General features: G+C 33.1%; 1 protein-coding gene and 1 pseudogene across 1 annotated transcript; one reads left to right on the top strand and one right to left on the bottom strand.

Moving 5' to 3' along the window:
• Window positions 1-938: 938 nt before the first annotated feature.
• Window positions 939-2,045, top strand: LOC114408281 (annotated as a pseudogene).
• A 4,449-nt stretch (window positions 2,046-6,494) lies between these two features.
• LOC114408504 lies at window positions 6,495-11,130 on the bottom strand. Its single transcript, XM_028371569.1, has 9 exons — window positions 10,772-11,130; window positions 9,951-9,990; window positions 9,774-9,852; window positions 9,620-9,665; window positions 9,401-9,499; window positions 8,541-8,609; window positions 8,098-8,446; window positions 7,838-7,986; window positions 6,495-7,616 (listed from the first exon to the last, which is right to left on the bottom strand). Exons 1-9 carry the CDS (start codon window positions 11,060-11,062, stop codon window positions 6,789-6,791), a joined length of 1,950 nt encoding a protein of 649 aa, XP_028227370.1. The 5' UTR covers window positions 11,063-11,130; the 3' UTR covers window positions 6,495-6,788.
• Between the last annotated feature and the right edge of the window lie 2,080 nt (window positions 11,131-13,210).

The raw sequence follows: 13,210 nt of genomic DNA, 5'->3' as shown, positions 1-13,210 counted from the left end.
TCCTTTTATAATTAAGGAGTACATTATTTATACTTTAATGGTTATAAATGATTGATTTGCCTTAAGAATGAAAATCTATTTATTAACCTTTGTTAATAGAAAAAACTTGTTATGAACAAGAAAAATACTCAATGACTAGAATAACATTGGTTTTATCATACTCTTGTATGTTTAATGACAAATTCTTTTACTGCATCTAATGAACATTTTAATCACCTTTGTTTAATCTATGCCCACATTTGATTTCGAAAACCCCTTTAATTTAATTAACTGAAAATTAAGGAATAAAACAAAGACAAAATCCACATTTTTATAAGATATAAAAATAAAACAAAGAGAAGTGGAATACAAGAAAGCGATGGAAGGGCCAATACATAATGGCAGAAAAAATCCCAACTGACCGAGACAAACATTTGCAATCATATGCGGAAAAAAAAATCGATTCATTAATTGGTAGATAAAATTCATAACTTTTATGATCCATTTGTAGAAGAAAAAGACCTTCAGCATCGTCAACAGAACTAATGGCAGATTAACAGAACTGAACTCCAAGGACTCAAATACGGAATAGTAATTTTTTAGAGAGATAATCTGAACAATTAGTTTTTTAAAAAAACAACAAATTAATCAAGTGTTACCACCGTCAATGTCTATTCTAAGTCCGCGACGTGAAGAAAAAACTTGAGTTTACTACTACTACTACCTTATCATGGGATGTTGCTAGCACGTAAAGCTCAGCAACCAGAGATGCACCAGTTTCATTCATACCCACTGTCACATTCTCAACTCATTGATCATCATCACATGCATCTGTATATAAAGGCCCTCTCTATTTTCCACAACCTTCCCTTTAATAATGATATGATTCTTAATAAAGAAAATGATAAACCTCCCCCTTCTTATTATTCTTCATTAATAATCACCCGTTTCAACTTCCAGTGCGACCTCCCGGAACCGGTTCGCCGTCGCCGCATTTTCTCCCAGCCCATGCTCGTCACATCAACGTCGGAGACCGAGCTCCTGAAGTGGAACTTCCTCGTGTACGAGTCCTTCTCCACGAAAAACGACGTCGTCGTGTTCGCCAAAGGGGTCAACCACCGCAACGGAAACGATCGCTCCCCGAAGGAACTCCGTTCCGTGTTTGACCTAGGTAACGGCGTCCGTAACTCCGCCTTTACGAGCTCCGTCCAAGAAGTGTTCCGTTGCCCCCACCCAGATCCATCTGAATTAGATTTGGATTCTCATCATGGCTTACCCAATAGAATCGGAATCTCCCTTGAGATCGTTGCAGAAAACATTATTAATGCCCCCTCGGTAGCGTATTACATTCCCAGGCCCAAGCCCATGAAGAATGCTCTAGCCGTACAAGCCCGGCCCGAACATTTCTTATGCGCGTGCACGATGGTTTACAACGTGGCAAAAGTGTTACGGGAATGGGTTATGTACCATGCAAAAGTTGGCATGGAGAATTTCGTATTGTACGACAATGCAAGTGATGATGATTTGTATAGTGTGATCGAGGAGCTTGGCGCCCAAGGTGACAACATTAATTAGCAAGTTGTTTTGGATTTGGCCAAAGACACGAGAAGCTGGATTCTCCCACAGTGTGGTGTACTCGAAATCGAAGGGATTGTGCAGTTGGATCATGTACGTGTTTTCTCCTTCATGGGGGCATGAAAGTGTTCCTTCGTTAAAAAAGGCTTGTTGGCGAGGGAAGGGGCAAGTGTCGATGAGAAACGTGATAGATCATTTTCAGGTGAACGAAAGGGAGGGGTTGAGGTCGAAGGGTTGGTGAATCACTAAAAGTACAAGGCTTGGGATGAGTTCCGAATGAAGGAGGGTGTCTGCGTATGTTGTGGATTGGAAACCCTAATTCTAAGGATAGGAGTCCGGGGTTGGGGTTCCAAGGATTGGACCCGTTCTTGGTTCGGCTCCGTCACGCCCAATGGCTTGGCAAACATTTGCTTTCTACTTGCATTGATTATATTCTTCTCAGTCACCACCTCCATCAGTTTCTAAGCAAATTAAACGTTACATTCACATAGGAAAAGAAACTAGTGTGGTCGGATGGATTTTTCGTATGACATTTTCATTCCATTCTGTTTTTTTTTTTTTACGCGTGGAATAGGAATTATTGGTCTCATCATTGTTCTTTTTTGGACCGATGCAGCACTTTAAATTTGTCTCCGTATTGCACCCTTTGATGTTTTTCATTCAGTTTTGGCATGCTCTCTTTCCCTCTCAATTGGTGCTTGGGTTAATTTGTTTTTTTTTTCTCCTTTCTTTTTCTTCGTTGGAAATTAGCAATGCTGGTCCTTTTATCACACAGATCAAGCAAATGAATCGCAAACAGGCAATATAAACCAAAACGTCATTATGACATACTATCTAATTAGAATCCAATTTATGTTTGTTTTTGTTGTACGACTTACGCAAATCAAACGATGAGTATAACTTGTTTCGTAATTGAATTTGAATCCTCTCGATAATATTTTGTAATGAGAGAAAAAAGAATTTAAGAGAACCCACAAATAAGTAATGATACACTCGGTGAGTATAACTTAGTGATGGCAATCTTGTGGGGTAGCTGCGCCCAACCGCTTCAAAGTAGATCCATCTCTAAATACACTCAATCTTAAATGGAGCATATTGGGGAATTTATAATTCTCCACTATTTATAGTAGTTAAACTTAATTGATTTTGTATTCACCACTATTTCTAGAAACTTTTGGGCTTTGGCTCTTCTGTAACGTGAGTCCATAATTTTGTTCCAAATATACTCCTTACTACTAGCTGTTTATCATTATTTTCTACCCGTTTGTGATTATATTGCTGGATTTTTTATGCATGGTGGGGCTTAAATAGTTATTTTAAGAAGAAAAATTCCTTTAAGATATCACAAAATACTATTCAACACGTAAAGGGGGAGAAAAGTATAAAAATAGATCTTCTATTTACAGAATTACAGTGCTCGTGCAGCTAAAAATAACAAAAAGAAAAGATGGGAGAGAAGGAAGGAATGAAGCAAGAGGGTAGAGAAATAAAGTAAAGTTAGAGAGAGACAGAGAGGTAGAAAAATAAAGTAAAGTTTTCTACAGAGGAAAAAGGATCTTCTCTTGCACCGAGTGTCTCCCATCCTCTCCTGGATTATTTTAAACATTGAATCTATAAAAATGGATCAGATTAAATGTTGTATTCAAGTCACATTCAAAAGATAATTACCCAATTATTACTGTGCCAGGGATGGGACTACTTCTATATCTGGATAACTTTTCCGTATATGTTAATTAATATTTGAGGTTATTCGTTAATAATGTTAAACTTTTATAATTAAAATTTTAATAAATAAAGACTTTCAAACATATAAATCATATTATATATTTAAGATAAATAATTAATATTATGCTACCATATTATTTTTAATTTCTGAAAAATTATTGAAATTCAATTAGAATTAAAGCTGATAAAGATAAATTGAAATAAATAAGTTGTTGACAAATTTAATTTGAATTAAAAATTATTTTAAAAAATAATTCTTGACTATCTGAAACCATTTTTCTTTTTCTTTTATCTGTATACTTAATTTTTTAATTGTATAACTCTTGTAATTTGAATTTTTATATTTATTTTTAAGTTTAACTTTAATAATTTCAATAATTTTCAAAATAACTTGTTAATGCTTAAAAACAATATTATATCACAATATAGATTATTTGTTGTAAATAATATTATTTACATGTTTAAAATATTTATTATAAATTTAAATTATTACATAATTTATATTTTTAATGTATTTATTTAACTCCTTGGATAATAATATCTATTTATGATAAATTTAATTATGAAAATAAATATTTATTAATATATATAATTTATATATACAAATATGTTAATAGGAAAGTAGTCTAGATACAAAATAGTATTAGCCTCAAAGTTACATGTAGGGGTGGATAAGCGGGTCAGTCCGTCTCGCATAAGATCAATATGTGTAAGTTCACATTAGTAGTAGATCGGACCAGCTTGTCCCGCATTATTACATAGATTTAATATTTTGGTCTAACCCTGTCCGGTGGGTCAAATGGACTCATTCGAGGGCTTAGTTTTTTTTTTAATAAAAAAATTATAATTTAAAATAAATATATTTTTTTGCTCTTAAAAAAATAGTCAAATATACTCAATTATATCTATATTTTTAAAAAGTCTTAATAAATCTCTAACAAATACTCGATTATAGAAGTTTTATCATAACCAAATAAATTTTCAACATAAATGCAAATAAATTTTGGATTTAACTTTTAAGATTAATTGAGTTTGGATTGAGCTTGGACTTGACTAGTGATTGCGGATTTGGGGGCCAACCCACAGACCTCGTGGTCCAAACACACACAGTCCACGAATTATGCGAAACATACCTAAAATCCTGTATAATCATAAATTTTTTAAAAAAATTGATCCATGACCCATGAGCCCTACAGGCCAATCCATAAATTCGAGTTGTTTACCCACCTTAGTTACATGGCCTTTTGGGTATAACTCCAACTTTTAATCCTATCCATCTAATATAGATCTAAGGGTTCAAAATAGGTTGGCTAGAGAGGATTGAAGACACAACCTCCCTGGAGAGGATCTGCATCCCTATACAAAACGAGACTAAAAATAATTATTAATTTGTTATCTCAAACTTTCATTTCTTGGACATAAGCTTTGATGTTTTATTTTGACAAATGCTACTTATATAAAGTTATAATGCATGATTCCAAATTATATTTTATCTTTTTTGAGTTAAATATATTTAAGATGCTAAGAGACGTTTGAATCTTTAATTAAATTTGTTTGACATGTATTATACTATTTACTTATTGAGCTATGTATATTTATAATAGTAGAAGACTTTTGCAATCTTTACAAACCCATGACTAAACCATTAAATATATAATTATATTTTTGTTGTATATTTTTTCACACCTTTCTTTTACAACATAAATATGTTTCTATTGTTAAATTTTTATGAAAAAATTGTAATTAATCATAAATATAATCAAATTAATTATGATATAAATTATAATTTTTTAAATTAAAATAAAATTATTGAGATGAAATTTATCCTTTTTAATATTAATCAGTATCATATAATTATTTTTAATTTAAATTAAATTAACTACGATAGAAGTTACCATTAATCAAATTAATTGTTATGCTAATTTATATAATAATTATTAATTAATAGTAATCAAATTAAATTATGATACTAAGTTATATCATAACTAATTTTATTATTATTAGAAAGGATAACTTGTGTTATTACATTCAAATTTTAATTAAAAAGTAATTTATATCACAATCAATTCTATTACTATTAAAAAAATAACATTTGTTATCATTGTGATAATTTATATCATAATTAATGGTAAGGAGCGAGGGAAAGGGGTAAGGGATGTAGGAAAATAGGGGAAACAAGAGTGTCATTTTGTAAGTTTTTGAAAAAGTAATGTAATGAGAATAATATCTCCCTTTGTAGCATCAGCAACTGTAGCCACGAGAAGCAATTCTACTTCGGAAGCAACGGTGCTTGGCTGCCGCACCCCGTTGCAGCTTCTTGAAGAACCATTGCTTTAGCCTTTTTAATTAAAAACAAAAATTGTATTAAAATATTGTTTTTAAGGTGTAAGTTTTTTTTTTGGGGACCTATTAGAAGCATCAAAGACAGAAATGTTGTATATATGGGTCTCATGTATATATGGGACCGATTGAAAACACAAAAAATGAGTCTCATGTATATATGGGACCGATTGAAAACACAAAAAATGAATTGTTTCATTGTGGATCTTCTAAGAATTTAGAAGATCAAATGAAATTTAGATTTTTTAACCCAACTTATTATAACATGTGTCCAACAAGTTGTCCATTTTACCACATCTAAGTTAATCTCATCGTTGAAATTTATTAAAATAATATTTAACAATTTGTATATTATAAATCCTATTTTTTTAATAATTGAGATTCCGTGCAGCGAAAACATAACTGCCGAGAATATAAAGCTGTAGAAAAGAAAAACCACCACTTTTAACAATTTGTTGTGGCTCTACCACATTTAGTTATAACTTATAAAGGCACGTTGACAAATGGGACAGATGTGAGAAATTATGGGTGATTTACAGCCGTTAAAGGATGAATGAATAAAAAATGAAGTGATCGGTAGTGTTTAGGTAATTTATAGTAATTAAAAGATAAACTATGTCTAAAAAAGTAAAAACTAAATGTGAATATTATCTTTATTATATACTAGGAAGAAATGAGTCACTTTATAATAAAGAGTATGTTAACATTTATTTTTTATTTTTTAAGTATGTTCACATTTTGTGAGAGATAATACTATTTTTTACTTTATACTTTTAAATAGATAGTAATGAAAAAATAATATATATATATATATATATATATATATATATATATAAAAGATGTATAATAATTATTATTATTTGATACATTGAAGATGCAGTAAAAGGATTGTTTTCCAAATCAATAGTAAATGAGAAATAACGTCTCAATCGTATGTCATAAAGACTTGGCCGATATCAATTCAACTGTATACTTACTGGTACGGCCAACCTCTATTATGAAGTCAACAAACAAAAAATTCAGAAGAAAGGGCTCTACTTCTAAATGCTTCTGAAGTTTAAAAAAAAAAAAAAAAAAGTCCATTAGATTGTGTTTTTCTTTCCTATAACATGACATTATCATGTTAGTAAGCAATATGAGAGGATTCAATCCAAAAAATTAATATATCATCAGAGCTGTAATGCCAAATTAGGCTGCAACTGGGAACCAGCCTCCACGTTGGAACTGGGTGAGTTTGTAGTTCCAATCCTTCCATTTAAGTCATTAGCAAGAGCAAAAGAATTCTGTTTAGTGGGAACTTCCAATCCCTGCCAAGATGATTTTCCAGCAAGCCCTTGAGGCCAACTTTGTGGCTCAAATCCAGGTTCCCGTGACAATAAATTACCAGAATCTAATTGACTTAATTTGCTTAAGTGCTGACCCTTAAAAGAAGAATCAACATTTGTATGCACAATGCGGTTGCTTATGGGATCCATGTCAAACATTTGAGGAACAACTCCAGCACTCGAAGTCCCAGTTAGATCAGCAAGTCTTACCATCTTCATTTGAGATGGGAAATTAGAACCTAACCGATCACATGAACCAAAATCATCAGAGTGCACCATGGATTCCTGCTGAATCCTCATAGGAGTTATGGATTCAGACCCACCAGGAATGTTGATTACTGGATTCAACTCATTTTGGTAATTATCTATAGCCATGTCTCCACTTTGATAGAATGGTCTATTTGCAAGGGGGAGCGATCCAGATGGAGAAGAAAATCTACTTCTATAATCCTCTGGTACAGGAGGGTCTGAAGTTCTACCCTCATCACAAACTGGGAAGTGTCGCCTCTGTGACGAACCATCATCTTCACTTACCCATCCAGGACCAAAATCATGTCCTGCTGGCAAAACACTGCTGATTTTACTTGCAGCAATCTTCCAAACAACAGGACCAAGGTCTGCAGCAAAATGGGCTAGACTTCTTGCATAGCTATGCTTCATGTGTACACCTACCTGGTATATAAAAAAAAGAAGCAAAGCAGAATTTTGTAACCAACTAAAAAGCCTTTGAATCTGACTGAGCATAAGATATTTATGACAATGTAGACACAATAGAAGATTTTTAAAGTATCATGATTCATAAAAGATATTTGCCTATCTTGCTTTCAGGTTTGCATTTTCTGGTTGAAGAAAACAGGAAAAAGAGTGAAAGAGAAAAAAATAGAAGTTCATACTGCAAGAAGTTGCTTGAATTCATCTTCAACTGTGGACAACACCGGTCGTTCATTTCCTAAAGTCACTGGATTTTTGTAAGTATCACGCCTGGTTTCATCAACCACAAACTGCTTCTTTCCATATCTTAGCACAGCTTTTACAACAGAAGCTGCAAACAAATACATAATTAAATGAATAATTGCAATAAATAAAAGTGTTCATTTGTCCCTTGAATCCAGAAGGAATGGAACAACGAGAAAGTGTGGATATAGATACTGACCTGGAAATTCATTCTCCCATTCAGACCAGCCAACATACCCTCCACTGTTAAAAGTGCTGTTGTAGGCCCTCGCAGATGAATCTGTGGGCTGAAATTTGCTGGGTACTTTTCTTAGATTATAACCGTTGGAACCACTAGCAATATCCCCGCCAGAAGCCAGAGTTGCATCAGAAGAAGATTCAGGACCAACACGCTCAGGAGGAGGCATACCCAGTCCCAGTGACTTTCTTGAGTGCTTGCCTGGTGGCCTTCCTCTCTGCACAATTTTGGGCTGTGGTTCACTATCATCATCACTATCTTGTCTAAGATTCTCAAAGTCTTTCCTTGCAATCTCTTGCATGGCTCGGGCCTAAGAAAATGTATAATCTTTACCTCTAACAGATACTAAACAAACAATAAAAAGGGATGAAAACAATTTAGTTTAATTAAAGACTTCACCAAACCTGTCGATGGTAAATGGTATCTGAGGAATTATATTGCATTGCATTAGAGCATATCAAGAACACGTCTTTCTGCAAGGATGAAGCAACAGTGTGTTTCAAATTTGTATCGGACTAACAAGAAATATTTTACACAATGATCAAACAGTAGTACATGAAACCCAAACTCCACTCAATAGCCAAAACTGACACAAAGGTGTGTTGGACTAATTAGTGCAGATCTGCTACAATATATAAACTTTACCAAAATTTGACATATCAGTGAATCTAAAACAGGCAACATGCCATGTAACAGCCATCGCTTGGGTTTATAGTGATTTCAGACCACACAATGAACACAGCAAGAATGACTTGTTGAAATGAGCAGATGACATATAAGAAATGACTGTCCTCAAATAATACAATTTGCGTGAGACAAACGATGTTAAAAATGATCAGGTTGTCGTATGTTGGTTTCACACAAGAAACTTTATTAATCTCACAACAGCACTAGTTCCAAAAATCCTAGTATCTAATCTACCAAGCTTCATATAACTGCCATGCATACATTAGCCACAATTCAGAAACATTATGCTATAGTTACATTCCAGGTTTCATCATGAATATCAAATAAATGAAAAAAGCAAAAACGGGAGTGAGATAAGCTCATGCACTTGGCCGATTGATTGTTCATAAACACTCAAGACAGAAAAAATGTAGTAGCGATAGTTACTCAGCAAGAATCATGAAATCGGCACTGTGCAACATTATCCGAAAATTATACTACTTTTGTTTCAATGTTTTTTTCGAAGTCATGCTCAACTTCGATCGAGAAACAAATCAAATATATTCTAGAAAGCTGCTCTGAAAATTGCAGCGCCAACCTCAAAATGTTCCAAGTCAGTATATAGCCCCCCATCCAATTTCTTCCTGACAGTTCCAAAATCCATCGGGTGTTTAATGATGTCAAGATAATCAGGAAGCTGCAGCAAACAAAGCTTATGAGATGAACGTTCAAACAGTGAGAACTCAAAAGCAAGTACTCTAATATCCCACTAATATCCCATATGCAGCACCACAAAAAAAAAAAAAAGACATTGCACCTCTTCTGGATCCACTGGCTCAGAGAACACCCCATGTGTGTCCTTTCTGCAAGAAGGTTGTGAGCAGTACAGAACATCAAATAGCCAACTTAAAAAAAAGGAAAAAGAAAAAGGAAGAGGAAAGAAACAAATAAGACTACTACAAGAGACACACTTTTGAAGCCTGTCAAGGATAAACAGCAAGAGCTTTTTGTCTGGCAAAGGCGTAGTGGGACCGGACTCTCCCTGCGAACCTGTCAACACATAATATAAAAATCGCCATTAATATTCCCCCACTATGTATGCCATTGCATTTGCACCACCATTCACAAAAAAACTCTTCATTTCATACCATGTTGTTTACTGTCAGTCGCTTTCGGAACCTTCACATCCTGCAAGCAAAAATCACCCCCATCATCAAATACCATAAAAAGACATGTGTGTCTGATTTTATAACACACAAAATCCACTTTTTATCTATAGTCCTCAAAAAAGAGAATCGAAATTCAACTTCAACCCCCCTCCCCAAATATATATATATATATATATATATATATATATATATATATATATATATATATATATATATATATATATATATATATATATATATATATATTAAAAAAAAAAACAGCGCGCGCACCTCACGAGCAAGCTACTATAGAGCCTTGTGTCGAAGGGAAAAGAATAAAAAAGAAAATTTTTAAAAATGAATAGCCCCAATAATACTCAGAGATAAGACAAATTGAAGCTTTTATGCATATCCGTGCATAAACGAAGGGCTCGATCTGGCGTACAGCCAATAATGAAAGATTAAAATTAGGACCAAAAAGAAAGAAGAAGCACCACCCATCAGTGTCAGTGCCCCACATAAAATTTTCCCCTAAATAAATTAAATAACACGAAAATTGAAAACCTAAACGGTCAAACCAACAAACACACATACCCACTGGTTCCCAGTTCAACGAGTTCACCGCAAAATTAATATATATATATATATATATATATATATATATATATATATATATATATATATATATATATATATTACGCGCGAATCCCCAAAAGATAATAATAAAATAAATGAAAATTGGGCGTTCTAACATGAAGACCCCACAAATCGGAACAGGAGAATAGAGAGAAGGTCATTGTGATTGTAATAATGAAACGCACCGTTTGGAGAGGGTCAATAATCTTGCGCCTCTTGGGATCGGAATTGAAGGGTTGGGAATTGGGCAATAATGTTGGGTGGTGGAGATGGGAATTGAGACCAACCAAGAGCTTGTGCTTCTTCTCCTTGCGCTCGTCCTCGTCGTCGTCGTGGGGAACAACGTTGGTTGAATTGTGTCGCTGCTGGTGGTGATTTTGCTGTTCTTTTTTGAGAGATCGCTTTTGAAGATCCAAAAGAGAGGGGCGTCCCTTCTTCTTCCTCTTCGTCATGGTACTTTCAGATACCTCGCCCATTGTTTCCTCCTCTTTTCTCGCTCCCCAAACCAAACAACACCTTCTAGCTATTCTTATTTAACAAAATTATAAAAATAAAAAATAACAAATATATCTATATTCTCATCCACGCGTGCAACTCACGTGACTACCGCGTTTGTTTGTTCCTCTCCCTCTTTCTTTCAACACAAGGAAACCGTGCTTCTAATTGGTTTTTAAATTGCGGTAACAATTCTGATTTTTTTACGTTACCAGATCCTTAACATTATAAATGACCATTGTAATTATAGTCATGATATTTTTGCTATATAGTCACAATATGGTTGTAGACTGTCCAAAAACAATTATGCTATTACCGTTTAAATAACTGACGCGTAATATTTCTTTCTGAAACTTTAGTTAAATTAAAAATATTCCCGAATAAAATATAAAAAATATTTAACGTTAACTTGTATTTTAACCGGTATATTCCACTCCGAAAAAAAAAACTAGCCACATATGCCTACTTTTGCATAAGTAACTCCTGAAAAAAATAAATATGTTTAAATTTAGTTTTTATATAAAAATATAATTATCTTGTTTATAAATTGTTACTGATACTTTTATTGAATTTTTTTTATTTTAGTAAAAAAAATATAAATAATTGGTTATATAATTTATAAATTTGTATACGTTGACTTGAAATTGCATTCGGATGGAAATATTTTTTTCTTTCTTAACGTATTAATATATTTACATATAAAGTTTTTATTTATCATAATCTAAAAATTTATCTAATAATTTGGATACTTAAAGAATTCTATGTAAAGTTTTCGTTCTAATATGTTGTAAATGTTTATTTTTGTGGCATTGGAAGCTCCAATGAAAATCCTCATGAAAGCTAAGGTCTTGGCGGTATCTTGCAACATCACAACAAGTCTCAAAGCTGAGTTGCTGGCAATTTATCATGGGCTTCACAAGGTTTGGGATGATGGATTCAGAATGGTACTGTGAATTTGATTCTCAGATTGCGTTGGAGTTGATTAATTAGTAATGGTTGTAATGATTTACATCCTCATTATCCTTCGATTTCTCTCATTAGAAGGGGTTGTTAATAGTGATTGGAACATCTCTTTTTGTCATACCTTGCGAGAAGTAATGCATGTGCGGACTAGCTTGCAAAATATGAAGTGGCTCATGTAGATCACTTCTTCAATGGAATGTCTTCCCTTATCAGTTAGCTCCTCTTTTGCTTGCTGATAAGGTGGGAGTGACTCACATTAGAATTTGATTTTCTCTTGGCTTTGTTTATTTAAGTTTCTTATGTATACAAAAGTTAAAGAGTTTTTTTTTTCTTGTGTGAAGCATTTGTTTGTCTTTTTTTTTTATGTAATCAAACCGTCTTCATCATTTGTTTATGAAGACTTGGGTAAAATTTATATTCTTCAAAGTTCCTAGTAGTTTGGGGGTGTTTGTTAATTTGGTACAACATAATGAATTTGATAATTCAAACCGAACTAATTATTTTATTTTAGATTTTTTTAATTTGTTCATGTTCAACTAAAATCAAACCAATGAAATTTATTATTGATTATTTTATGTGTCAAATTTATAGTTTGTAAAGCCAGTGGCATGAGGTTCAAATCCAAATTGATGTATCTCATATTATTATTGATATTTTTATTTGTTTTTTATACTAATTACTAAATGTTTTAGTAAAGAGTAATATAATAAGTAACTTTTTTGGTATTTGTGAGTTGCAACTTTGCGAGCCTCAAGATTAATCCCAAATCACGAGTTTTGCTGCCTTAACCCTAATCCTAAATCGCGAGCCCCAGCCTATGTTAGTCGTCGGACCTTGGAATGTTGTTAACAACCACTCCTCATTCCTCAAGGAGTGCTCTGTTTTTTGTTTTAACATTTTTTTTTCGTTTCAACCTCTATTCACTAACCCGTATCTTTTTCTCATATTGGCGACTACAATAGGTCCTTTGAGAATAGAGTTACTTTGTGTATTTGTGTGTTTCACCAATAGAACCGTTGCTTGGATATTCCGTTAAGAAATCATCATGGCTTGATTTGTCGCTTTGTCTTGGTCATACAAAGTAAGAGTTTGCTTCTTTTTTTATATTGTTACCGTCTCATGAAATTGTTTTTCTTTGTGTTGCTTCTTAAATTAGTAAATTATAA

The sequence above is a fragment of the Glycine soja genome, chromosome 4, assembly GCF_004193775.1.
Source record: "Glycine soja cultivar W05 chromosome 4, ASM419377v2, whole genome shotgun sequence".
Classification (NCBI taxonomy): Eukaryota; Viridiplantae; Streptophyta; class Magnoliopsida; order Fabales; family Fabaceae; genus Glycine; species Glycine soja.
This window is presented reverse-complemented; position numbering and strand designations above follow the sequence as displayed.

Coding starts and splice junctions, on each gene's coding strand:
- LOC114408504 (XM_028371569.1), bottom strand. CDS start 11,062: ATGGGCGAGGTATCTGAAAGTACCATGACGAAGAGGAAGAAGAAGGGA. Junction 8,447..8,540: donor ATACCATTTACCATCGACAG/GTTTGGTGAAGT, acceptor ACATTTTCTTAG/GCCCGAGCCATGCAAGAGAT. Junction 7,617..7,837: donor AATTCAAGCAACTTCTTGCA/GTATGAACTTCT, acceptor TTTATATACCAG/GTAGGTGTACACATGAAGCA.